General features: G+C 42.2%; 1 protein-coding gene across 3 annotated transcripts; it reads left to right on the forward strand.

Moving 5' to 3' along the window:
- The first annotated feature begins 302 nt into the window (after positions 1 to 302).
- gpsm1b (G protein signaling modulator 1b) lies at positions 303 to 26,254 on the forward strand. Of its 3 annotated transcripts, XM_053850210.1 has the most exons (15): positions 6,611 to 6,680; positions 7,100 to 7,178; positions 7,453 to 7,674; positions 8,245 to 8,380; positions 8,798 to 8,940; positions 9,296 to 9,419; positions 9,822 to 9,937; positions 11,709 to 11,864; positions 11,943 to 12,051; positions 12,124 to 12,238; positions 13,396 to 13,463; positions 13,539 to 13,700; positions 19,963 to 20,125; positions 20,205 to 20,410; positions 24,296 to 26,252. In XM_053850210.1, the coding sequence occupies exons 3-15, from the start codon at positions 7,454 to 7,456 to the stop codon at positions 24,497 to 24,499; spliced, it is 1,923 nt and encodes a 640-aa protein (XP_053706185.1). In that variant the 5' UTR covers positions 6,611 to 6,680; positions 7,100 to 7,178; position 7,453; the 3' UTR covers positions 24,500 to 26,252. The 3 variants fall into 3 exon arrangements, with proteins under 3 accessions (XP_053706178.1, XP_053706169.1, XP_053706185.1); XM_053850203.1 differs by lacking the exons at positions 6,611 to 6,680; positions 7,100 to 7,178 and adding an exon at positions 303 to 561; XM_053850194.1 differs by lacking the exon at positions 7,100 to 7,178 and having other exon boundaries at positions 6,020 to 6,680; positions 24,296 to 26,254.
- The last annotated feature ends 1,596 nt before the right edge of the window (positions 26,255 to 27,850 follow it).

Genomic DNA, 27,850 nt, shown 5'->3' on the forward strand with positions numbered 1-27,850 from the left:
TGGCGGACTCATAGTACAGTACAATCCACGTGGACACAGCGCCCCCTGCTGCACAGTTAGCGAAATAGCATCAAGAAATGCATTATTTGCAATGACTTCACAAAGACAAATCCAGCCAACATTTTTTTTTTCTCCGCCTATAACTGAAACCCTTACACATTACACCTCACGCGGAGCTTATATTTGTTTGAATCTACGCCAAAGTATTCGAGCAGAAATCTGTCTATCAAGTTAGAGCAGTGAGCGCGCATCGGAAACCACGCCCCATTTACCCCAACGTCACGTGCTGGGGGCGGGGCTTGAGTGTTTTCATGGTTTATTCGCCCAAATGCTTCAGCTCTTGCCATTTCTGACACCGAGGGGGGGAGCGGGAGTGGACTGGACTCAGTGCTGGTCTGTCAAGACGACCGACTGAAGCGAGAGAGAAGAGAGACGTGCTTTTCAGGAGTAAGAATCGCATTCAGGGTGTCGTCGCTGAAAGAGGGGGTGCGTTAGCCTCATGGCTCAGGCGGGTGCTAACGGTGTGGACCAGGATGTGGCTAGCAAGCGGCTACATTCAAGGTAAGAAGAGTCTGGGCATGACAACCTCGCTATATCAGCCCGAGGACGGAGTGAGAAAACCACTGACGATGTGGGGCTCGAGCGATATGTGGGAGGATAATAGACGCCTTTTTTGTGTAAAAGCAGTGGCAACTCAACCATTTAGTGAAGACCCAGTGGGAACTTCGATTCTGTTCCAGGGTCAGCGGAGGCGGAAACTTCCCTCTGAAAATGCACTTTAATATGTGATACAGACGTGTCAAAGTGACTCCTGTAGTTTGAATTTACGTCGGTGTGAAAGGTGGTCACCCCGTTTGCCTTCCGTCTGATGCACCTGAACTTCCACCATCCGTACGTCAAAACACTGTACAGATACATGTCATGGTTAAGGGCGATTATTGACAAAATAAGGACAAAATACTGAAGACCTATTCATGTTGTCACCCCATAATTCTCTTTGCCTACGGACATTTGACAAGTGTGTGCTGGTAAATGGACATTGTTGAACGTCACTTACCAGACATGACGTGTTGAAGTTGATAAAGATGAGGGACGATACGTCATCATATAATTCATATTCAATGCTGGCCAAGCAGAAGTCAACTCAATGTCCGGGGGCCGAATTTGGCCCCTTGAGCATGTTTGTGTGTTTCAGAAAAGTCAGTTTGTGTCCTCCAAATAAGTCAATGTTATGACCCAGCAAGATTCCATTTTCCCCAGCATTAGACGAACTAAGATAAAAAGCAATTCAATGAAAGAATGGGAAGCAGATGTATGTTTGCGCTTCATAGATAAATTCCAGTTTCACAAGTGCTGTGAAGTCAGTGCTAAATCAGCCCCAAAATGAACAATAAGCCACCAATAACGGAAAGAAATATTGAGATCACATTCTCGCTTTGTTTTCTAAGTGTATATTCTGTATGCACCCTTCATTATACAGAGTTTGTTATGTGTGTGTGTTTCAGTTTCGCTCTGCCTGGTTGGGTTTGACAACTCTGCTTTGTTGTTTGCTTGTTTTCAGTGATCATGTCTTTGCTGTATTTCAATGTTTTCCGTGTTTCATCTTACACTGAAGTCTCATTCATAGATAAGCTGGTGCTGACCAATGCTGAGATGTAGACATTATTAACTGATCTGTCTTCATGGACATTTAAGTTTAAATGGACATATTTATATGGTTATATACTGTACAGTTCTTTAAGATTCTACCTTAAATGGCGCACTCCTACTCGACTGACAGTGATGGAGCGCTGACACTGGAGTCTTATTTGTGACAAGAAAGCTGAAAACTCCCCCATTGCTGGGATTTTCCCTGCGTAGTCTAACCTGAAAGTCTGCGTATGATGTGTGATGTGTGGTTATTTTTTTTTTATTGATCACACGTGGCTCTATAATGACAGAAATATTTTGTCATTATGTGGAAAAAGTAATGTGAAGCACGTGTTTTGACACTTCCTTGTCAACGTCAGGCGACACATTTTTTCAGATGGTGATATTCAATTTTGGTGGAAATGTTCTGAAGGACAAACCTAATGAAATGATTACTTTTTTTAGTTTGTCTTTATAGTGTATCAAACAAACTTGAAGTGATCTATTTTTCTTCAGTTAAACCCACCTCTCTGCTTGAAGCGCAGTGCCTGTGTTGTGGTTCCTGTTGGAAATCTCGGTAGTTGTTGATTTGTGAACTGACACACACAAGCTAAATACATGGAGTGAGTCAAATGGCTGGTTATGATCATATGCCCCATTGTACCCACAGCACTGTTTGACAAACATCTAGAGTCAATACATGACCTTTCTGCAATGTGGGTTGTGGACAGTGTGTGTGCGTGCGCAAGTAAGTGCGTGTACCATGTCACATTTTCTGTCTGTGGCCTCCAAGAAATACACAAAGGGATATCATTATCCCTGGTGTTATCGTCAGTAAACACAATTGTTCTTTTGTTGTGTGAGGCTGTTCGCTGCAGTCATTAATTTGTTTGCTTTTGGTTTCAAGAGCCAACAAATGACAGAAAAAAATGTGTAATATTATTTATCAAATGAAAATGCTTTAATTTCAGACCTCCTACTTGTACAAACATTGGCTTCTCTGGCCTCTCCATATGTTTTTGGTAATGCTTTAATAAAATTGATTATCCATGCTTTGCTTTATGTATAGTAATAATAGGAACGATAAAACAGCACTTTAAGGGAAAATCTTTAATGAAAATGTCGGTTTTAACTCAAACTGTCCACGCTGCAGGAAGAATAATATTCCTTGATAGTTTCCTTTTAGTTTCCTTGACAACTGGCTCTGCAACTCTGTAATTATGGCTGGATTTCATCTCGAGCCAAGACTCATGGGCACCGTAGTATGAAATGCTGAATATTGACGAATGAATACCACAGTTGAAAAATGTTTTCTCAGTTGAATCTCAAGCTCATGCATCTTAATACATAGGTTCATTCGTAGGGCATTGTTTTGCTATTGCTAATGACTAAGAACGCGAAAGTGTTTGTTCTGGAAGAGTACATGTTCTAGCGTTCCCACATTTGTTTGCTTTATTTTGTGTCATTTTGGCTCAAGCATGCTGCCGATGAAGTGTAGCACCATAATATAAACTACTGCCAGGTGCATAAGCAAACACATGCGTTTACATATTACGGTTCTGCACTTGTTAGTAGCCTGCTCTGTTGTACACTATATGATATTTGTTTTTGTTTTTTTTTTGGTTTGTCGTGGTTTGGCCACAATATAGTGTCCAAATAACCCAAATATATCACATAATGACCATGTTCAGGTCCACGTTTACGGCAGCATCATGGCTTCATATGTTCCTCATTCAATGTGGACTTATTAACCCACTACCTGGACATTGCGGTATCTGTAGACGGAAAGAACCATGTTCCATACACAAGAGGAGCATCTGCGAAACAGTATATCAATCTGAAAAATCATAACATGGTAGATTCCATCAACTCAGATTTTTCTTTCCCCCGTCCGGTTCCACCAATTTTTGTTTTTTTGAAAGACAGCCAGCTACCTTCCATACTTTGCTATGATGGTGGCACTGAGACCTTCTCTGGAAGACCACAGGCAAGCTATTATAGGATTGAATGTTTCTCAAACAGACTCATTATAATGGGACTCAGGAGAGGGGGGTAAACCATACCACAAATATTCATTCTTAGGCCGACCACAGAGATGACAAAAATGAAAGTCACTTTGGAAAACTCCGTCTTGGAGTTAAATTGTATTACTGCCTCTTTGCTTTTCCCCAAAGCAAATTTGCAAACCATTTTCTTAGTGCGAGTCGTACAAATCATGCTGTTGTGTGCACTGTCCCTGTGACCGTCTTTCTTGATCATGCACATTTTGTGCATATTGGCGTCTTGGACTAAACAGCGTCCTCAGGCATCTGGCTGACTTCTCCTTTTCCCTGAAGGGAGGCTTCTGTGCCCCTGTGATTTACAGGATTCAACACCATCTGGACACAGTGTGTTTTTGTTGTCAGTCTCATATATATCTTTCTATATAGCAGCTCTTCCAGGCATTGTCCATTTATTATATCTTAGATTGTCTGCAGGCATGCCTCTTATGATCATACCGGAACATTTTTTATAGCGTTATTTGATCATTCTTTATTGATTTACCCCCTTAGCACAGGCATGCTATGACTGCAGCTAAAAACATCCTGTCCTCTGACCCAAAAATAAACAAGCAGATGGTTTTCAGACAACATCATGAAATTGTGTTACTGCGACTAAACCATGTTAAGTTTTTTTTCTGCTCTGCTTATGTTCTGCAGTGCTTACAGCCCCACAAAGATATTTTCACTACGTGACTGTCTGGTTTAAGATGTCTATTATGCATCCAACAATAGACCTCAGACATTTCCTCTGCTTTCATTTTTTAAAAAACTTTGCAATGTGCTTTATGACAGTTTGATCCTGACTCGCCTGATTTTTAGAATTCAATTTGTTTGCTTCCTGCTCTTTTGTGTCTTTTGTGTGTGCACATTCGCCTGGACTTTGCCTACCAGCTGGCACAGCATCAGTTGCAGCTATCAAGACTTTAGCCGCAGCCAGAGTCAATCTCATTTAATGTCGAGTAAATGACCTTGCAGTTTCAAGAGCCAGTCAGCATTGTTGTTGTGTTTTCTACTGCAGCTGACCTTTTATCTAGCTCCTTTCTAAATGATTCTTCAATCCACCTTCACTTGTTCAACGTCACTGGCCTATAGATGGCAACAGTAGCCAATGTTAGAGCACAGAGAGTGAGATTAGTGACCACCAGCTTGGCCTTGTCAGACAGTCTCATGATCACCATTGTTGAATGGAAATTCTAAATTGAACACCCATTACGCTGCCAGAAGATATGCGACAGGAAAATAGGCCTAGTCACTGTTGTCGGTCAACAAAGGAGTGTTTGCATGTTCTGTAAACTGAACAGGTGGTGGTTTTATATCGCTCATCATGTCACATGATGACCGGTGAAAAGCTTTCAAGAACTGGTATTAATTCTCAGAAACTGATATTTGGACTTATGCAGCCCTGAGGGCATCTTTCGTTGAAAGGTGGTCAGCTATATCTGAAGGTATTTAGTCATCGCACTTGGTATAACTGCAGTGTAACGCCTTGTGGCTATTTATAAGTGCTTGTTGTGCTTGACTGCTAGTGAAAAAAGCCCTGTGTGAACTATTGTTTGTACTTCAATGGCTAATACTCTGTAAATAAATACAATTTCTTTTGTCTTTTTTAACATCTTGTTTGACTTGGGCTTTAATTTTGTTTAGAATGGTGATTTAATTACTTGAAAGAGGTGCAAATGAATTTCTGGCCTCTTATTGATTTTGTTATTTATATTAGTGTGGCCTGAAATTAACAAATGCCTACTCATCAAAAAAAGGTTTTCTAACTTTCATTTTCATGGATACTCATCCAACACAGCATACTCATCCAACCCCAGGATTTTTGTTGGGGTGACTCTGAGGTGGATGTGTCAGAGGTTGAGGTGGAAGAGTGGATGGAGCGCGTTGTGCATCCTTCTTGGTCCTCTTCAATGGTCTACTTTAGACACTGACATTACGACTCACTTTTCTTGTTGATCAAAACAGTTGGGATTTCTCAGTGTGGGGGGTGAGAAAACCCAGCACAGGATACACCTATGCTGCTGCAGTGCTGGTGAAAATCCTGAATGAAAATCTACATCAACAAGTGCGAGTGATTTCGCTGTGACATGAGACCTTGAAGGTTCAACTTTTCTTTTTGGTTTTCATGTTGCACTGTTGATATGAAAAGAAGGATATTTCTTGTAGTTTAGCATGAGAGACATATTCCATTCCACCCCTCGATCTTCCGGTGGCTGGTAACTTAATAACGTTTCTGCCAGAGTCAACAGATAAAAGGATTAGTCTAGGCCATTCATTGGCCTGTGTGGTTTCTTCCGAGGTGGTGTAGGTCACTGGATTAGTGAATCTCCCTCTCCCGTCCATCCGTCTTCACCTTTTCTCTTGGGACATTGGTCAGGCGTTCGAGTACCGCATTTGTTTGACTGTCTCTAGCTGTCCAGCTGCGTCATTTTTTTTCTTTTTTTTTAATATTTCCCTCCACATATGATTTGTAGCTTCAAAGCAGAACAATGACTCTGGCATCCACAACAGAGGACAGATGAGAGGACCTTAACAAGAGGACATGTTTGATCAAAATTTGACCTGCAATTGGACTGGTTTAATAAGGAACTGTTGGAAGACTTGGAACCTTTTTCACTGAAAATTCCAAAATGCAACTGGACCTGTTCCATCGTGGAATACTTCACTCGTCCCTTGGGCCTGTGGTTATGGTTCACTATTCAGTTTTTGAAGCTTCCAGAGGTTTTGGAAAGCAGATGTGAATCTTGGCTGCAGTTTGTCATTACATAAACTAAAGAGACGTGTTTTTCACATTGTTGAGTTAGGGGTGTATTTTAGCCGATGTAAGGGAATTGCATTTTAATTTGTAGCTGTTAAAGCAATGGCATCCAAATCGTGTCCTCTGACTGGTGCAGAAAGAGCCTTGTGTAGAGTAGTTCATCGTGGACCAAGACCTCAAGCAATGCTGAAGCCCTTGCACGTGGAGCTTCGGGTTTATGTGGACAAAATGCGGAAAAAGCAGAAGCACAGGTACACACCTGAAAAGCTGTGCAATTCTAAAGGAGTATTATGCAACTGTTTACATGCCGATTGAGAAAAATCTGTCCACTATACTCATGCACCTTCAGTCAGTAGTGTATCTGATGCAACATATGCTACAAACAAAAGCACTTTATTTGTGTAAAACAGATTAGATTGAAGGATAAGCCTTACTTAATTTTGCCTTCTTCCACCTTATCTGGAGCTGCAATCAAATTGGCTGGACTTAAATTCATCCTGGATTAGATGGGAGATCTTTCTTGGTCGGTGAGCAGACCATCATGAATGGCTGTTACACACTTTGAAGAGATGACGTGGTGCTCTTGAATTATGTATATTATGAGTTTCAATTGTGTATGTGACAGGACAATGTTGTTTTTTTTTTTGGATCTGCATTTAAACTTTCATAGCGCGACAACGTTCTACACCGCCACTTGGTTGTCACATTTTTGTTCCACCTGGTGCTCAATGACTCAATGAGTTGCCTCAGTAAGTGTACTAGTTTGTTTCAGTCATCCTTGCTAGGCTAGTCTCTGGTTGTAAGGTTTGTGTCTTTACTTTAGCTTGTGAAAACAAGCAAAAGAGCATCCTTTTCTCAGCATCCTGAAGTCAGTTGCTAAGGCAACATTTGGCTAAAGAACTTGTTGTCATGGTGATTCATCCAGTTTGTACTTCAGCAGTAAGACACTGCCTACGTTAGCAGGACTGTACGCAGGTGTGTCACTGATGACCAACAAGCTTCTGTATCTTTTGTGTTGTGCAGGATGGAGGCCTCTTGTCTGGAGCTGGCACTGGAAGGTGAGCGGCTCTGCAAGGCTGGAGACTTTAAAGGAGGGACAGCGTTTTTTGAGGCAGCTGTGCAAGTCGGTACAGAAGACCTGAAGACCCTGAGTGCCATCTACAGCCAGCTTGGAAACGCTTACTTCTATCTGAAGGAGTACGGTAAAGCTCTGGAGTACCACAAGCATGACCTCACATTGGCAAGGTGAGATATTGTCTGTGGGCCACAACAAATATATCCATGTTTTAACTTGAGGGTAGGAGATCAAACACACTTCAGTGTCATGGTCTTGTGTTATTTTCTCCCACTTGTGTTCAATTTCTTTACAGAGTTGCATAGAATGTATGGAAACATTCATGTTTCCCCCAATTGAAACCTTTTATGAAACTAGATATGAGATATAACCACAGCATGGTCAGTTTGTGGTTTAGACGTGAGATTAAAAAGCTGACTATGTCAGCTCCATTTATCACTGGAAGGGACTTTCCTACACTAACAGTTGACAACTAGCAGCTGGATAGTTCTCATAGATGAGCCATTGAGAGTCCCGTCCCCCGTGGTGCGTGCAGCTGGTGTTCCAGCAGGGACGCGATTAAAGACCTTGGGAGATTTACCTTGTTACATTACTTCTCACCGGGACTTCTGGGACCTGATCTTAAGAAGGAAGCAGCCAATTAAAACCTACTGTGGAAAATCTGACTAATTAAATCATGTCACTGTGGTGTGACTGGGGTTTAGTTCGACTGAACTCTAATTATTCGACTTTACTTTCAGGACAATAGGCGACAGGATTGGGGAAGGAAAAGCCAGCGGGAATCTTGGAAATACTTTAAAGATTTTGGGTCGCTTTGATGAAGCAATTGTCTGCTGCCAGAGACACCTGGATATATCTCAAGAGCAAGGTGACAAGGTGGGTTTTCACATGGAACTTTCTTACTCTCACTGCAGATTACTCAGTCATCAGCAAACACCATTGTCCATGAGGACCCCCATAGCCCATCTGTCAGTCTGTCCATCACCATTCAAGAGCTGATCCTTGATGTAATCCTACTTTCACCTTGAATCTCTCCGCCACTGCTGCTCTTCCCCTCACCACTGACTCACTGTCTTCACACATATCCTGTGCTGCTCTCACTTACTTCTTAGATGCTTCTCAGACAATTCAATACCTCCTGAGTCATTCCTGCCTTATGATTCGCCTAAAACAAGCCTCTGTCTAAAGGATTGTGTTATCATTTCAATGAAACCTTAGCCGACAAAAGTACCACTTTTTAATTTTGCACTGTGAAATTTCATTCTCAGTCTGTATCTCATTGTTTGACTGCAGGTTGGGGAGGCCAGAGCACTTTACAATATTGGGAATGTTTGTCATGCTAAAGGCAAACAGCAATTGTGGGGCTGCACCCAAGAACCCGGAGACCTGGCCCCTGAGGTCAGAGAGACTCTCCAAAGAGCCACCAGTTTTTACGAGTAAGTATGAGACTCTACCAAGCAAACAAACAAAGTCCAGAGTTATCTTAATGCTTTCAACCATGTTTCTTTTGTGTGGGTCTTTTTTTTCCATAAATTCCTCGGTAACATGAATTTATTACTTCTACCCGCTTTGGCTTGTCTGTCTGTTCTTCTGTTGTGCACTTGGCCCTGCATCTGTAGCTTGGTTTCTGGACTGGGGAATGCATAACCTTCATCGTAGTTGCGGATTATGGTCTATTAATGAACATGCGGCACATTTGAAAACTAATCTTGACATGACCTGCTGACACAGCGGACCCTCAAATACGCATGACGTGCGCGTTATAAAATGCGTCTGCATTATGGCCTGCAGGATGAACTTGTGTCTGGTCAAAGAACTTGGAGATCGAGCCGCTCAGGGAAGAGCTTATGGGAACCTCGGCAACACTCACTACCTTCTGGGAAACTTTGTGGAGGCAATCAAGTTCCATCGTCAGGTGAGACTGTTTCATTTGAATCGATTTTCAGTAGCTGGAAAGAATAAAAATAACTGATTCCAACTGAATGACAGAACAAACCCTTCAAGTCAGTGTTTTGATATTTTATTTGCATCTGGAGTCTTACAAAAGCTTTCATTCTGGTAGAAATCTAGCATTCAAAGTGAGAATGCATGAGTGCAGATTTGATCGCTTAATCTGGAAAGAGATCATGAGGTAAATGGTGTATTGTTCATGCTTTTGTTCATTGTTCATTAGACTTATTCTGTGAACTGCTGGGGGGAAACGTGTAAGCGGTTTGGTTCTGGTCTATTCACTAAAACTGAATGTAAAAGTGTGTTGGGAGTATAAACACAGTTTCTTATCTCAAATGCGTTGATCCTTTTGTTCTCTTATCCACAGCGATTATCCATCGCGAAAGAATTTGGGGATAAAGCAGCAGAGAGGCGAGCCTACAGTAACCTTGGCAACGCTCTGATATTTCTGGGCCAGTTCAACGCCGCTACTGAGTACTACAGGTGAGTTGAACGACGCCGCTGACATCTAGTGGCAGAAAAGGGAACTGCAAATATGCTCGCCGAATTTTTAACCCATTACTTTTTTAACCGGGTATTTTTTGCCGCATTCAGTGCATGTGTGTGCATTACAAGTCTTTTAGAATTTTATATATATAATTATCTAAAATAAAATAGCAACTCTAATGAGGGAGAACATAGTATGTTTGATAAAACTTGTGCTAATAAAACACTGCCACATGAGCTAAACAGGGGGTTAGGAGGAGAGAATTGTCCTCTTGGACGCCAAAGTAAGAGCCAAGAACATGATGATATCCTCAGTGCCATGGAGGTTGCCAGACCATGTCCCGTTTTTGTAAAATTCCAACAAGAAGTGATGTTCAAGGTTCTCGAGGCAGCATGGCTGGCCAGAAACATCACCGTCAATGATCAGACCAGAATGACTTTCCATTGCCCACAAAAGGTTCATGATGACCCAAAGAAGCAAGTGGCAATGACAAATAACCTCCTGGAATTGACTGAGGCACACGTTCTCTTCTCTGCAAAGCTGTGGGTTAAGTTCAAAGAGGGTAGTGTGGTGATCTACAAAATCCCACAGGAGGCATTTCATGCCCACTGGCACATTAACGGAAGCAAACAATGAGGAGTATTGATTGACTGAGAGTTACTTGTTCGGAAACCTGCTGAAGTCATAAAAAAATGGCCAAGGAAGAATAACAACATGGTTAACTGATTTATCTGCTATTACTGTATCCAACAACCTACACTCGCAACACACAGGATTCTGGAAATCAAAACTGACTTTATTAAGGGACACATAAACCTGTCTGGGAAAAGAAAATACAAAAAACGAGCAGAGAAATGACAAGACCTGTTCATCTCTCTGCTCGTTTTTGATCCCTCAGATCATGTTGTTGGCGTATGTTTGCTGTGGGATTAAAATAAATATTCATACAATTATTCACTTGTTCATTCCAGGACTAATATTTTCAGAGGTGTCCTCTTTTCTCTACATTCTTCATTGTTAACACAAAATTAGTATGTGAAAAGAAGCACTGAAACATGGGTATTTATATTCTGATTCCTTTATAAATGAACCACTACATGAAAAGAAAAAAAAAACACCCGCCATTTTTATCAGTTGGAGGTGCTTAGTTCATGCTCAGAGTAGTCAAGCAACCCTGCAGTGTGAGACACAGCTGACAGCTGCCTTCAGGACACCTCGCAAACTGGGAACAAATCATGTTTTGTAATGTTTTAATACGGGTTGCTTCATTTACACGCCACATTTGGGGTGAATCCACCACTCAACAGACAGGTGGCGACCCTTGGACGATCCTCTCCGAGTATTCACCATGCTTTTCCTGCTTATTTTTTCTTCATTCCCCCAAAGGTGTCGTACCCTCCTGTAATTGTGGTACGAACCACTGTTTCAACTATTGGCCATTAAATCTTCCCATCGGGGTTGTCAACAAATCAGCGTCCTCCACCTGAACTTCCACTTCTTTATCACACAGATGAACCTCATTGGTTGTTTTCCTTTACCCCTTTTACCTGGTACCTAGATTGTTTACAATGATAGCCCTCACAATAACTCTTGTGTATGTCTATATTTTATCTTATCTTTAAAATATATTTTGACAGGAACATGATATTCCTCATATCTAAAAGGTTTCTTATTGTACAGTTTGTATGTAAACAATAAAACCTTGTACCCTGAATTTTTAGAGTTTGAAAACATTGTTCACAAAGCAGCTCATCTTTTGTTGTGCAGGAAAACTTTGCATCTATCCAGACAACTGAGGGACCAGGTGATGGAGGCTCAGGCTTGTTACAGCCTTGGAAACACCTACACACTGCTGCAGCAGTATGAAAAAGCTATAGACTACCACCTGAAACACCTGCACATCGCCCAGGATCTCACTGACAGGTTCACAAGGCGTTTACACTTTTAGATCCCATGTTCTCTGAACCAAGATAAAAGATTTGTGTCACATGAATTTATCAGGGTTGGAGAGGGCCGCGCCTGCTGGAGTCTGGGGAATGCATACGTGTCATTGGGGAATCACAAACAAGCTCTGCACTATGCTCGGAAACACCTGGAGATCTCAAAAGAGGTGAGGCAATGCTAGCAAAGCAAATATCATTTGATGGTGATTTTTTTTTTTTCATCCCTCATTTTTGTTCAGATTGGAGACAGGAATGGCGAACTGACCGCCAGAATGAACGTAGAGCAGCTGATGGAGGCGTTGGGGGTCAACGACAGTGATCTCTCACCGTCCAGTTCAGAGTTCGAGATGCAAGGTAATGCACTATAAATTATTGCTGGAATAACTCTGTCAAACCCGGGTAAAATGCCTGAAGCCGTTCGGCAGTGGAGTGCTCTCCAACACCCACACGCATTCAGCCTGGTTAAGAGGATCTTCAATTTACTGCGGATGCTGAGCAATGATGAATGCTAATGGAATTTCACCACAAACCTCTCATTAATGCTCGCTCATTAGGCCTTAATTTGTATCTGCTCTCATTAATCATAGTTGGCCACAATATAAGAAGCTTCTGAAGGTTCAAGCTGCTCTGATAAAAACATTCCATTGCATAGCAGTTTCTCTCCAAAGAGTGCTTAATTCAAAAGCTTAAATTCATTAGAACAGAATCTGGGGTTTCTCCATGTCTCATTTCAAGTTGGTTTGTCTTTGCATGGCGCTACGTATGTTTCCTTCCGATCAGTCATGCATGAAAGACTGAACCAACTACCTTATGTTTTTACTACCTTATGACTCAATCGGATAATTTCAAGGAAATTCTCACCTCTGACAGTATAGACCAGGGGTCTGCGGCCTATACATTTAAAAAGAGCCATTTTATTCCCATTGCTGCCAAAGATAAACCGTCCGGAGCCACAAAGCATAACACAGCATATGAACTCCACAGAAGCTTTTTTTTAATTATAGTTGCTGCAAAAACTGAAAGTACTTGGGTTCATTTAATAATTAAGAAACATTGCAAGAATCCCTTGAACACTAAAAGAATTGTGGAATAAAGTAAACTACATCAAAAATAACATATAGATCAGTTTCCATTTTACTCTGAAACCTCAACAATGGTCAGTGAAAGGATGGAAAGCCAGCAGACGTTCACACTCGAAGCAAGTTTGAGGCATGTTTTCTGCCGGCCAAATAACATTTTAGGTTTATTGTTCCTTTTACCGAGTGAAATCCCAGCAGCACCAATGCTCCTGGTGTGACCCGCTGGAGGCTACAAGCCTGACAAACTGCCCTTCTGGATCGGAAGATGAATTACCACTGTGGGTGGCTGCCTATTTCCACCTTGCCTAAACTGTTCACGAGCCACAAGTTGCTGACCCCTGGCATAGTTTATGGCACATCGCAAGCCAAAAAAATGTAGTGGGGATACATTCTCTGCATTTTGTCTATATATAAAATGTTATCTTATTTTAGGAGCAAGACCGAAATTCACCAAGAGGAACAGTATGGACAGCGTTGAACTGTGGAAATACGCAGAAAAGGTGACGAGTCAGCACTAACCACTGGCATTTTTCTCCCCCAACAGTTCTTAGTTACTCATGTTTTTGTGAACGCAGAATGGTGACAGCCAAGACATTGAGGGATTTCCACGGAGGTCAAAGAGTCACCCTGGAAAAAGGAAAGGTTATCCAGACAGCCAGTCATCAGACGAAAGGCCGTGGCTGGACTCTCCGGTGGACACTGATGACATCACGGTGCAAGTACCGCCTCCTGTTTCTGTAAGTACCCTTGAATTTTTTTCTTTAGGATTTTATTTGTTTTAAAGATCACTTCCAGTTGTTTCACGTAAGAAAGTAGTGAAGCAGTATTGGAGTAGCTGAGCACTTCTGAGTTGTGCTGTTAACAATCAATCAGCATCATTTATAAAGCACTTTTCCACCACGACAGCTCTCCCACAAGGCCCACTCATTGATCCCACAAGAAAACAACATTCCCACTCACAAATGACTGTCAAATCTGTCAAATGAGGTAACACCACGGAATGTGTTAATGTTGTTATATCAACCTGAGAGCCTTTAAGTTGGGTCTGTCGACATGAGTGCGGCCTGTCTCAGAAGACGGTGCAGGATGAAGCTGCTCTGACTTTGCAAGTTACTCTGCATTATAGTTACTGGGAGAAACATAAACACTACTGAGCAGTATTCTTGAAATAGGAAAGGATTCTTGGCACAGTCGTAACCTAGACTTTGTTAATTTTTTTGCTCACATATTAGACTGGGTTTAGGGCATGGCTGGGCAAATAAATCTCCTGTAGGGCCACAGTATAAACTGTGACTGTTGTGAGGGCCCATGCCAGAGGAAAGATGGCGATGACGACAAACCATGTTGGAAAAAAGTCGCTATACACTACGAACAAGGAAATACCTAAACAGAAGAGTTAGTTAGAAGAGTAAATACAACTTGAAACCAATAAAAAAATCTTTCATTTTAGATGCATTTTATTTCACTATAAACCAAATTGGACTCTGGACCAAACATCTTAAAAAGATCAAAAGTGCCATTTATTTTGAAAATATATTTTCAATTGTCTTTCGATGTATTTTGAGGAACAAAAGATACTAAAGACAAAAAAAAGAGAGATTTTAGTCTTATATTGACAGTTGAACCAGTAAATAGAAAAAAACCAAAAATACTTTGTCAAGGTCTGGTTTAGAACTTTTGGTGACAATTCTCGCATAAAATACAAGACGCTTATCACTTCTGTGTTATGGTTAATTACTGAGTAATATGCTGCTAATACACATATGAATCCGTAGTTTACTTACACTGATATATGTTCTCTAATGTAATGTCTAATCACACGCCTTCTGAGAATCCCAGAGTTATGAACGACATGAGACACTATTGCGTTTCATGTTCTTGCAGCGTCTGCGTGGCCTTCAGGGCTTCTACTTTAAAGAGAACATCAGAGAAATTAGAAACATAGAATTTGGAACATTTCCTTGATTTCCCCCGGGATGGTGCCATGTGATGTAACAAGTCATCCAGGCTGGGAAAGGGTGTCTCAACAGTCAGTGTCAGCACTTTTCAATTTCCTGTGAACTAGATTGTGAATTAATGAGACTCTTAATGTGCAGCTGCTGGGCCCCAATATATCTTATGTTGTGGTCTGGTGATAATCAGGCCGGTGTTGTGAGGGTAAAGGGAGGAAATCAGAGAAATGGCATCCTTCATTTTGCTCATTATTGCGTTTCCATTGATTGATTGAAGACAATTAACAAATTTAAAGAGTAGACGCAGGTAATTAGAGCTGAGATAGTGTCTCTACCAGGCTCAGATTTGTTTTTGAATGAAGCCTGAGGGTGCTTGCATGTGTGCCTTAAATCTGAACTGATGTGTAAAACCTTTCTATAGCTGCAAACAACTTCTACTCTGTATATTTCATCCCTTCTGTGAGGTGGCAGCCTCTGAGATAAAACTAATATTTAGAAAAGCTTTGCTGAATCCCAACCAAAATGGTGTGGACTGTATATCTGGACATGTTGCTTTAAAGTGTTTTAACCTGACAGGTTTAAAAATATTAAAAAATCTATTTAGTCATTTTTGTAATTCCTCTATCGGTGCAGACCGAAGGAAATATTTAGAAACAGATTTCCCAGTCCATTTCTTCTCTCCAGAAGTCAGCCTTCAAATCGAAGTCTTTCACCACTTATAGTTATACCTTTTAAAGGACATCCTAAATATACCTTGATATTAAGATTAATGAGTTTGAAAAAGCAACAGAGCACACTGAAGTACATTTTCGTTCAAACTATTTGTGAAATGACTCCCTGACTTTGAGTTTAATTTAAAAGCAAAATTGATGCACAGAGGCAGCAGCTCTTGAAATGGATTGAAACTTTTGAAGCGTGAATCCACAACATATCTTCATCAGAAGCAGCTTTATGTTGACAGCATAGAAGGAATTTGTTTCTGACTGATAGGACGCAATAGGAATTTGATAAATAGAGCAAAATAAATAAATGCAAATGAAATAAAAAAAATGGCATCAGGTTTCCACTACATGTTAAATGATCGTGGTGCTTTGCCAAGCCTTCAGAAAAATTGTCTTTTTTGAAAGAAATCCCATTGAGTCAAATGTGGTGAAACAAAGTAGAAACATCAGAACAAAAGGACAACGCATCATTTAGGCAGACATGATCCTGGGAGAAAAACATTATAACTAAATGACAGGAATAGGTCTGTTGCTCATGGAACTGAAGCATATCTGGCGCACATATGAAGAGACTGACCGGGTGAGGGTGACTGTAGATTAGAGTCAGATTTACTTCTCATGATCAGAAACTGGTGTCATTACTGTCACCACGGCTTCCTTCTTTCTCTGTCAGATTGCTTCTCGATTTGATGTTTTTTTTGTTCTTTTTATTTTTTTTTGAGGGTACGGCTCCACCACAAAATCCTGCCTGAAACTGCGTGACATCTACACCATCTCCCTTAACTGGCGTCTCAATGTCAAAAGTGTTTATCACCTATATGATTGACACCTACATAACTGATACCATTGTCTGTTGAGAGCTTTATGGGACGTGTTGAATGGGCGATGCCACGGCATTCAAAATGATGCTATGATGTGGTGATGCTGTGTGAAACCCCAAATTAAGATAATTACAGCACATGTCATGTGACAGCACGAGGAGGGGAATAAGGTCTGGTGTCTTGCCTAAGGACACAAGTGTCACCCATCAGTCTCGGGAAGCCAAAAGGATGTGATGACCCTTCCACTAAGATGTGACCTTATAATGTGATAGAAGTTGGGACAGAGTTGGCTCTTTTCTTCACTGGTGTTTTCCTTGTCCTTTAGGGAAGATAAGAAACTGGAAAGCATCCTGGTGATGTAATCTAGGAAGCATTCAATTAGTCTTTTATTCGCTCCGTCTCTCCCTCGCTCGCCACGATTCCCCTCTCCCTCGTCGCGCCTCTGTGGCCTATTTGATTAATTAGACCATTTTTCAGGAGGATAGATTCACGCTAAATCCAAGGACAGGTTCTCCTTGAAGTCGCAGTCAATTCACCGCGTGCGCATCATTTCTAACGTCAAGGCAAATGGATTATTGATGCGGCGTCGAAAAACTATTTAGGTTCTTGTCACTTTTCATCAATGCTGGCGTGCAATTCGCTCCTCGCTCTGCACCCATCCCTCCCCCATTGTCCCCCCTTTCTGCCGATAATGTGACCTTGATCACAGAAGCCCACATCCCTCCCTTCCCTCAGGTCAACCCCCCCATCTCCTCATAATGAGTTGTTTTCCCACAGTGGGTGAATGGGACAGAAATGGCTTGCGGGAGAGCGAGAGGGTGAGGGAGAGAGGGAGAGGGAGGAGAGAGAGCTTTAGAGGGAGGGGGCCGTGTTCAGCTGAAGAACCCAGTGAGAGAGGCTCTATAACGGAGGGTGAAATTCAGGGAGAAGGAGGTGCAAGACAAGAATGTGGACAGAAAGCAAAAATGACAGGATAAAGGAGAGCCTCTGGTAAGACCTTTAATTCAGACTTGGTGCCTTGCATCCATTTTACTTCCTTTTTCAGGCACATGTTTGCTTGTGGCTCAGCTGTTCGCTGCACAGAGTTGGTCAACAACTTATTATGCCGAATCCATTTTGAGTTGTCTGTTTGGCAGCTTCGTGCACCAAAGTTAGTCTTCAGCTACTTTACATTTGACTAAGATTTAAAGTTGACACCAAGCTGATGTCAAACAGCATCATTTTTTTTCGTTTGCACTGTTTTTCAAAAGACATTTTTTGGTCTATAAGCATTTGATAATGTTTCTGTGAGTTCTGCCGTGTGAAGCAAAACGAAAGCAAGCGTGTATTTCAAACAGTGTATTTCATGTATTTCAAACAGTGGATGAGTGGTTGGGTAACCATGGTAATGGGGTTCAAATTTACCCCATATTTGTGAACACAAGGCCACACATTTGAATGACTTCAATAACAGTTTAGGGTTTGATTCTGTGCCTTGGCCCTTTGGCCGGTCAACTCTTTCCACTCTAAATCTTGAAGCTGTGATTTGCACTCGATATTGGGCCATGATCGCTATGAACTCTCTGGTTTCATCAAGCTGTTGGAGGCAGTTTACAAACTAAAGTCTTCCTGTTTGCTGCCACTTTCTTCTGGCTGCTCCTGGATCTGACCAGTTGTCTCCTGATAGCTAGTCATCCTTGTTGAAAGAAGGCAACTATGAGGTGTCTATGAGAACACTTTGACTGTAGCTCGTATCAAGCGGGGCCTTAGAAGAACACACGTTTATTTCAAAACCACGAGGCGTTACTGATCCAGAGGGGGAAACTACCCTCTCTATCTGCTGCTGGGGTTTCCCTGTGGTCGCCCATCTTCAGCAGACGGTGACCCCATAGCTTCTTTTTCAGCTCATTGCTATATGAAGAGGGTGAAGTGACAATTCTGGGTTGAGCTGCGAATTACTAAACATTGTGACCAAACGGTTGGGAACTGTCTATTAACCCCTGTCACCCTGTGAAATTTCTCCACTAAACCAATGTCGTGGTTCCATATTCTGGATCACATGTTGAAACCTTCGCATGCACAAGTTCTGCTTGAGGTTTTAATTTAGTTAAGTCTGGAGAGTCTACTCTGTACAGTACTCTTTTTTTTTTTTTTTTTGACAAAGGAGCTAATCATTGAACCAGAGGTCCGATTGTGTTCCACAAAGTCACTTTGCGTGGCCCATTAGAGCATGAGATGTTTGGTTGGCTGAAAAACTGGAGAATGTGACACAGGCAGGTCAGTGTTTCAAGTAGAGATGATACATATCAACATTAAATCTTGTGGCAGAAGAAGCGTGTTGGATGAAAGATTGAAATATACAGCACAGCACAATAAATCACATTTTCATCATGATCATGGTTTTGGCTGCAGCAATAAACGACTCTGATGGTCTGCGATGCATGCAGTTACTGGGCTCCAGATTGTGACCAGCGACAACGCGAGAGAATTTCAAACCTACTCTTGCTCATCCGATCTTTATGATCCAGTGCAAAATGCTGCGGGGAATCAGAGTTAACAAGGGGAATTGTATTAAAATGGTGTTAGCTCATGTTCTATAGTTGAGTTGAATTTGGTGAATCCTAAATGTTTGGGCATTTTTATTGATAGATTTAATTTGATAATTTATTAGTTATTTCATTTACTACAGCAACCCAAGAAATATTATTTCAAAATATCATGAATTTCCATTTATGTTTGACCCACACTGAAGACGGCTGTAACCAGTGTCTTGTTCGAGCTGCTTTTTCTGTGGACAGAACCATTACAACGTTGGTGAATCCTTTCTGTCAGACAAAATGAAAAAAGTGCAATTGAATTCTAAGCAGTTGTTGAACTCCATCAAACTCTACTTCTTGTTGTGATACGAGCAAATAATTATTGAGAAAGGTGATTGGCTCACAGAGGAATCATTTTTCAAATCCGCTTTGCAGTCATAGCGTGGTTTTCCCATTCTATGGGTTTTACTGGCATTTATCGCCTGATTGCCAGAATCTGTCAGAAGCTCTGGTCAAACATCATAAATTCCACATCTGCACTACAGAGCTGAGTGTGTTTAGATGGTGAAAACATTTGATGAACTGTGAGTCAACATCCCTGCTGCTCTGTTTTCTCAGAACAAATACTGGCTGTTGGACTTAAGGCTCTTTTTATTAGCTGTTGAACTGATGTTTGAATCAATTAACTTTATTTATATTGAAGCACTGATCCTCACCGATCCTTTTAAAACACCATTTGTCGAATTTCCCCGTTGTGCGACGGATGAAGGATGTCTCATCTAATCTATAGGAGAGCTTTGATAATGGTGATTTGAGGATACCAAATCCCATGATGCGCTCTATCTGGACATTCAATTCCGTGTAAAATACTGAAACTCTGGTTTCATATCTGATTTCTTTTTTTTTTTTTGGATCAAAAAACTTTTTCTCATGTAATTGTAAATGTCTATGGATGGGATTTTCAACCACGTATGATTTTTGTTTTTAGAAGTTGGGTCGCGACCCCTCCGATGAAGACTGTTTCTTCGACCTCCTCAGCAAGTTTCAACGCAGCCGCATGGATGACCAGCGCTGCCATCTTGACGATCCACAGAACGGGGACAACGGAGCAGAGGGAGCCAACTCTGTGCCGTCCCTGAACGACATGATCGGTGGGTGAAGCTTGGCTGGAGAATCAGTTGACCAAATCTGAGCCTACGATAAGATTTCTTCTTTTTTTTTTTTCGCCAGATCCCTCCTTCACTACGTCCCCTCAGACCGAAGAGCTTTTCGACTTGATTGCCAGCTCCCAGAGCCGGCGCCTGGATGACCAGCGGGTCAACGTTGGGAACCTTCCTGGACTGAGGATAACTCACAATAACCTTGGTCACCTGGTGGGTGAGGCAGATCACCAAGAACCCAGCGATGACTTCTTCAACATGCTCATCAAGTGCCAGGTGAGATTACAGATACTCAAGGTTTTTCCTGTACTACCGAAACATATAGAGCTCAAGTGTTTACTCCCGGCCACCCACCTCAAAAGGACATCCACCGAAAACACAGTGTGTTAGGGTGACATGACCGCAAATCAAGGTCACAACAAATTGGACAATCCATATCCCCCACTCAGTATTGTACATATTGGTGAGCCATTTTGGAAAAAAAAATCAACATTGTGGTTCAACCTTGGTTTCAGTTAATACATTATCCCAAGATTGAATTGGTTATTATGATTGTTACTTATAAAGGCTATTATTTACTCTTCATACAGACACAAAGCTGTGCCAGAACTAGGTGTAAGAGCACTGGACACTATCCTTTCGGAGTTATATTGCGATGTGCATGAATAACTTCTTGCCGTAAAAGTTTGGGGATAAATTGTGTCAGTGATTGCAAGCCGCCGTCATAAAGATAGACCTGACCTCACAGATGCAGGACGCACGAAGTGATAAGGGCCTGGATTAAACCAACATCCAACTAATTTCCAAAGTACTGCACCCCAGGACAACCCTTGATCGATTGTGTTAAACCAGCATCTACAACCACAGAGGAAGGACACAGTTCCGGCTAAGTTAGCATTGCACAGCTAACTGCGATTAGCATCATCTATGTGTGTCCTTGTATGTGTTTGTGGTGTACATTGCCTAAGTTATTGTTTGATCTGGTTCTGAAATTGCTGCATGTGTTGAGCGTCTTTTGAGTGGTTGCTCTGTTGAGCAAGATCCTGGACGTATTTGTGATGCCGTCGAGAGATGCAAACAGAAGCGGTGTGTCAGTCTGGCTGCAGCTGTCGATCAGCGGCAACATGTTGCAGCTCCGCTGTGAAGGCTTTGAGTGCAAAAGTGACGTTTAGCACAGTCCTCGCATTATGAGCGGAGTGAATGGATTGTGTTGATTCGCCATTCCTTCAGCGTGTGTTTCCAGTCTTACTGGATGGGTGTGACCACATGTGACCTCACACGATGTAACCGGGATTAAAGGGGAACGCACGTTACCAAGCTGAATACACAGTCAGAATAGACACGAAGGACTTTTATTTTCTTTTATATTGACATACCAAATTTACTGACATGGTTACGGTGGTAAATTTCGGTAATTGTAAATTTTCGGTTAATCGACAAGGCCTACTGCTGTCACCACTCCTCAGCACTAGGAGGGAACGTTGGGCCTCAAACCCTCGCCCCTAACCCTTGTCCGTCTGGTTACAAGATCAATGTATTCTCAGTTTCTGGCATTAAGCTGTGAAAAACTGCGGACATTTTTAAAAAGGAGAAAGAAGTAGAAGCACAGAAGAAGAAGAAGTACAGACGGGGGCAAACACATTGCCAGTTATTCACCACACACACCACATGTCAGCCAGTTTTGCCCTTTGGCACTTGAAATTGTTTTAGCTGCTCTACTGCCACCAGCTGTATCATTGGCATCTTCACCTCACTGGTCTCCAACACAAACGTCGACATCATTACACATGTTCCAATGTCCTTCCCTGTGTCCTATGGACCGGCCGAGAGCAAACCGTCCGCACTGATCGACCTCCACAAGGTTACCTTTTGCCTAAATCCATGAATGATGGATGGTCCTGCCTCTACGTCCTCCTTGTTTTTTTACCTGAGGGAGCCAGATCTAGTTTGGAGTGGAAGCCATAAATGCAATTGATTGGTCAGAATGAATTGGTCAGAGCACCGGTCAGTGTGTGAGGGTTCATGCCAGCAGACTTGTGTGCAAACCTAATGAAAACACATTTATTTGATGTTGCCATTTCAGCCTGTATTCAGTGGTTTTTCTGTGAAGACACGCCAGCTGTTTAAATGAGGACGCTCATGCTTTTTAATGTCCTACACTGTGACAGATCTGGTCTTTATCTAGGCCACCCCAGTACCTGCTGTCTTGTCTGAAAGGAATTCGTTAGCTAAAGCAATGGGTGACTTACTCACGGTCAGAATTTGTCCTCAGAAGGTTTCTCCAAAAATATGGCACGAACAGAAGCCTCTCTCCTAACTTTCCAAACTTGCCGATCTTGTGCGTCTTTAGAAAGACATGTTTAAAAAAAACAACAGCAGCCTTTCCCACTTGCTCAGGCTTTTAGCTAGGGGCGACCGATTCTCCACCATAGTTGGCCGCCAGATTACACCGGTATATAGCGGCCAAGCTACGGTGAAGAATCGGGTGTCCTTTTTTTTCATTCATGTTTTGCAGACGCCCCCCTAACTAAAAGCCTGCACTTGGTGCAGCCGCGTTAGTGTTTGAGTGTATTGTTTTGGTCACTCAGCTGTCTTATTGTGATTAAAGTGAGTATATAATGTGTGGCCAAAGTGCACAAACTCCTTGATATTGTTAGTCAGTTTGAACCCAAAAGCATTGTACGTCGTATGTTGCAGCTGGGCATCGAATGCAAAACATTTTAGAGACCAGGCAATGTAAGGACAACAGAGCTGCATTGTACAACACATAGAACTCACACTTTCCTTGTTTTAAATATTTCATTTCATGGAGTGCAAACAGACACGTACGGATGTGTTCAGTACAGGTTCAGTATCATTTTAACAGGCACTTAAATCCCTAAATTATTTGGTGTTGACCTTTGCTACTTCTCAATCACATGACCTTATCGTTTCAGTTTCTCATGGTAGACAGTAGGAATGGCGATATGACAAAAAAAGTTATCGCGATAAGTGTTGTAGTTTTGGCAGTAGCAATAATTATCACGATGAATACATTTTCATTCTATTCCATGTGTTGGACACACTACAGTCTCTCTTGTTTTATGATAACACTTATTTGGCCGTCTGTCTGCTGTGTTTCATGTCTCTGAACTTTACTACTTTAACTATGGACCTGTCTGGACACATTTCCTACATGCTGTTGAAAAAATATTAGTAATAATGTGAATAAATGATCATTTTGTCATATTCTTTTCTTGAAATCATTATACACTTTCTGTATTTTTTCACAATTCTCTCTCCTAAAATGTTTGATTTCACGAATAATTTGACCGCTTTAATATTTGTAGATGGTCCATTACCCAACTATTTTCACCGCGGTGTTTCGCAGAGGCATCCCCGCAGCGGGAGACCTGCATGTGTTGATGTGAACCAAGGCAGACGACCACGTCAGAGAACCTATGAGGATCACTCCATATAATAAAATAGACACGGATCCAGAGACTGAGAGTCGACCAATGTAATCCTCAAAGGTTCCCTGTATTAACAATAAGTTAAAAACTATGATTGAGAGACAAAGTCCACCACACTCTCCTGTCGCACGCCGTTGTCGGCTGTCAAACACAGGAGGGTGCGGCGCGCCGTCGCGGTCTCGTCATGTTCACGTGTGTAAGTCCAATGTAATGAGTGAGCCGCATGTTTATCGAATTTATCGTGAGATGCAGAATTGTCATTGTGGAGATTGTGTTTGGCGGTACATCGTATACGATAAGTTATCGCCCATCCCTAGTAGACGCTACAAGAGCGGGCAAATTCAAGTGTACTATTCCTTCTTTATTGACCATCGACCACAAACAAACTGCCATCTTGACTGCCATTTATTGATGAGAGCCTCATTGTTGTGTAAAACCATGTGCGACCTGCCATCATACACCTTTGGTTGTATATAATTGTCATATGAACAATTATTGTATATGAATAATTGAAAAGTTGAAGTTTTTCTGGAATACATAACATATATACATACCTTAAAAATCAGCCAGTCAAATTCAACAAGACTTTCTAGACTTCTTCACTCTGGTTCGGTCTTGACCCAGACCCCAGTTGTGAAGGTTACTCACCAACGCAGCACGTTTTTATCAGGCTTCCGCTGCTCTAACACGCAGACCTTTGTGTTTTCAGTCTTCTAGAATCGACGACCAGCGGTGCTCCCCTCCAGAGTCGGGCCCTCACGCCCCCACAGTGCCTGATGAAGACTTCTTCAGTCTAATCCAGAGAGTCCAGGCCAAGAGGATGGACGAGCAGCGGGTGCAGCTGCCCTCAGATGACCAGGACGACAGCCCTTCATCTTCATCCCCTGAGCCGCCCGGTGGCTTCTCCAGCTAGGACTGGGAGAGTCAAGAAAGGAATGGAGGATTGTGTCAACTAAATGTGGATTAACGGTTCTAATAATGCTAGCTGCTTAAGTCAATGTCCCTAATATATGTAAATAAGTAACAGAGTTTAGAGGTGACGACAGACTTGAAGTCCTCAAGCCTTAATTAGCATCTTCTCCAGACTGGATTGTGTCTTCAAGTGCTTAGGCCATGTCCACGCAGCCCGTGTGGCCGTCCATTAAGTGAACATGTGTTTCTGCCATCTCTGCTCAGACGCTGTTGCATATCCAGGACAAATCTGTTGCCTTCCTTTGACTTCAGTCCATCACACTCCTGCGGCGTGAAGGAGAGGTCCGTCGTGTGTCAGTGACTACACTTGTTGAGGCTGGCGCGCTCCCTTTCTGCTTCGTGCTCAGAAGTCATGTTGATCACATTCCAGTCGCCACCCAACACACTCAGAAACACTGGTGTTTTTAAAGTATGCATGTTGGGACGTCAACTCCTGATCCACTGGTTCCAACGTTGAGCGTGATGGAGGAACCTTTCTCTTTAGATTTGTTGGTGTAGAGTTGAACTCGAAGTCAGTGGTTGAAGGGGACCAGCTTGGGAAGAGTGGATGTAGCAGGGAAGGAGGAGAAAAAAAAACAGGAGGCGATGGAAGAGTGAAAGGTCAGTGGCACACAGCCGGAATCTTAAGGAATGTTAAAATAACTGTTTTTTGGTCTGCATGGTAAAGAACCAGTGTCGGTGCTCGTCTTGACTTTATATAATCCTGGATACGCACAATCTTTTGCTGAGCTGAAATGAGGAATTAAAACCGCTGTTGTCTTGAGAGCCAAAATTTAAAGCAACATGACAGATCGGTGATTTGCCATATGATGTGCGGGTTGAAATTTGGTACCTTAAACGCCGGCCTCCCTGGCTTCCCCGCCGTATTGTCTTCGGGGCAGTATTACTGTGTGTCATTGGAGACCTTTGGAAACTTGAAAAAATAGTTTAGGTTACTCTGGTGAGACGAAACGGTAGAGCCGTGTGAATTAGCTGCTTATCTTAGCTGTTTGATGCCTCAACTCATGATCCCATGCAGTATCTGAAGAGACGGAGAATCATTCATCCATCTGGGAGTGTCCAGCTTCCTTGTCACCAGCATTTTCAGCTCTGACATTCCTGGGTCAGAGCGGAGATGCTACCTCTCTGTCCGCTCTCTTCTCAGTAGGACACCTCATCTCGATGAACAAAAATGGATTCCGGTCTTCTGGCTCAGCTCATATTTAACTGAACTCAGAAAGGATGTGTTGTTTTCATCGTAACCTTTTTCTCGTGGTAATGCCTCAATAATCTGCACGCGACTGTTGGAGCCTGGAAAAACCGTATAGGGTCTTTCATATGTTAGAATCTCAAGTACATCTGCTGCTGTCTTGTGGCCAGATATTAATTTTAATGGGATTTTTATGTGGGTGTGTCATAAGGTCATAGAAACGGTACTAACCTTTTGCTTGATAAATTAGCTTCATCTGGAATCCTAAACACATCTCTCTTGAATTGGGAGCTTCTTTCTGTACGACTGCTGGTTGAAAAAGAACCTACTGTGCTTCAATGTGTTGCTGCCATCATTTGTACATATATAAATACATATATTTTATATTTATGTTCCCTTGTGGTTTTAATAAAATGCTTCAGAGGTTTATTTTGTGTCTTGGCTCAGGTTTTTCGTTTTTTTTAATGTTGTGGGACCAGGATTCATGTCGATGTCTGCCATCTTGCAGCGATGTTTTCATTCAGTGTGTCAAAAATACGACTCCCTAAACTTGCTGAGTTTTTGTGCTCATGTGATGTAAATATACTCCTGCTCCTAGAAAGGTTTTCTTTCTATCACCTTCTCATGGGGGCATCTACAGTGTGAAGCTTCAGGATGCCCCTTCCTTAGGTGCCCTAAATCAGTGATTCTTAACCACAGGGCCGGGGTCCATGGTCGGGCCCCAAGCGCCTCCTAGAGGGCTGCTCCAAGTTTTTTTGTTTTACACCTTTGGGCCATGAGGTCCACTAGACACTCAGTTTTAATACATTAGCCACGTATGGTGGCAGTAGTGTGTCACCGAATTGACTTGTCAGCTGCAAATCTGTGACAGTTAAGAACTACGGAGAAGTTCCTGAAAAAATGATAAAGTGATGCCGCCTCCAACAGTGAAGCAGGTTTGAAAACATTTTATGGCGATACTTTCATTTACACTTCATTTATATCTTCTTTGGAGTTGAAATAAACAGATTTTTATTTCATGATATTTAGACATGGTTTTATTATATTTCTTTTATTCAGAAATGAATCCAATTGTCTCAACAGTTTGCATCAAGTGCATTTTTTTTTTTTTTTAGTAAATTCGATGAACATGACCTGCACCTGGGTTTTGGTTTGTTAACGTGTAGATTAAATATTGTTGATCACAAATGAAATCAAGAGTAATGAATCAGTTCTATAGAATGGGCCCTGGGGCCATTTGTTCTGGGAGAGATTGGCCCTGAGATCAAAAAGGTTAAGAAGCCGTGCCCTAGATTACAGAGCAGGGCCTTCTTGTGGGTTCTGCAAATGCCACTATCACTATCACCAATGGACACATAATCCAAACAGGCTGGTTTCCTTATGGCTGCTGGTCTATGATACCTGCTCCGTCTACTGAGCCCTGAAAATGAGGACACTGTTTCATGAAGCCTCACCAGCCCATCTCCAGAGCTCAGACACAGCCATTTGACTTCGATCGGATCAGCGATCGACACGTGATTGAAGTTAGTTCTCTCAGTCGTTACGACCTTTGAACCAAACTTGTGTCGTGTATTATTCACCGCAACTCAAGGACACATGCTGCTGCCAGTCTCTCAGACATTAGTGAGTCCAGAACCTGGGATTAAATAGCCAACTATTGTTGCACCGTGAGTAAACTGTGAACTGAACAACAGTATATCCACTTATTGTTTTGGTTGTGAGCCGCCATCATCACGCTTGTCGGAGGTCCCAATGCCGACCTCTGCTGTAGCCTATTGCAGTCTTATTCTGCTGGCTCATCCAGTTCCCTCCAGGTCCTCGCATCAACAACCAAACAACGATTAGTCAGCACATAATTTGGTGCAGCTGCCTGTCACTGTCACTGCAAAGCAACTGGGATGAGGATCATCTCCTCAAAGTCCTAACCTCTCACTTGGAGAAAGGCTGGAGGAGATCAAGGGTCTTCACCAGCGTCTTCAGTCATGTATCTGTTGTAAGCCAAAAGGCAACCGTCCTCAGTCTTCGTTCCTACTCTCTGAGTGAAGGATACAGGCGATCAAAGTCTCTGGACTTGGACTCTCAGAGAGAATGTTCTCGGAGAGA

The sequence above is a fragment of the Synchiropus splendidus genome, chromosome 1, assembly GCF_027744825.2.
Source record: "Synchiropus splendidus isolate RoL2022-P1 chromosome 1, RoL_Sspl_1.0, whole genome shotgun sequence".
NCBI classification, from domain to species: Eukaryota; Metazoa; Chordata; class Actinopteri; order Syngnathiformes; family Callionymidae; genus Synchiropus; species Synchiropus splendidus.

Bases quoted from the DNA above. Each gene is read 5' to 3' on its own strand.
- gpsm1b (XM_053850194.1), top strand. From the start codon at position 6,532: ATGGCATCCAAATCGTGTCCTCTGACTGGTGCAGAAAGAGCCTTGTGT. The intron at 6,681-7,452 runs GTACACACCTGA...TGTGTTGTGCAG, and splicing joins CGGAAAAAGCAGAAGCACAG to GATGGAGGCCTCTTGTCTGG. The intron at 9,938-11,708 runs GTGAGTTGAACG...TTTGTTGTGCAG, and splicing joins GCCGCTACTGAGTACTACAG to GAAAACTTTGCATCTATCCA.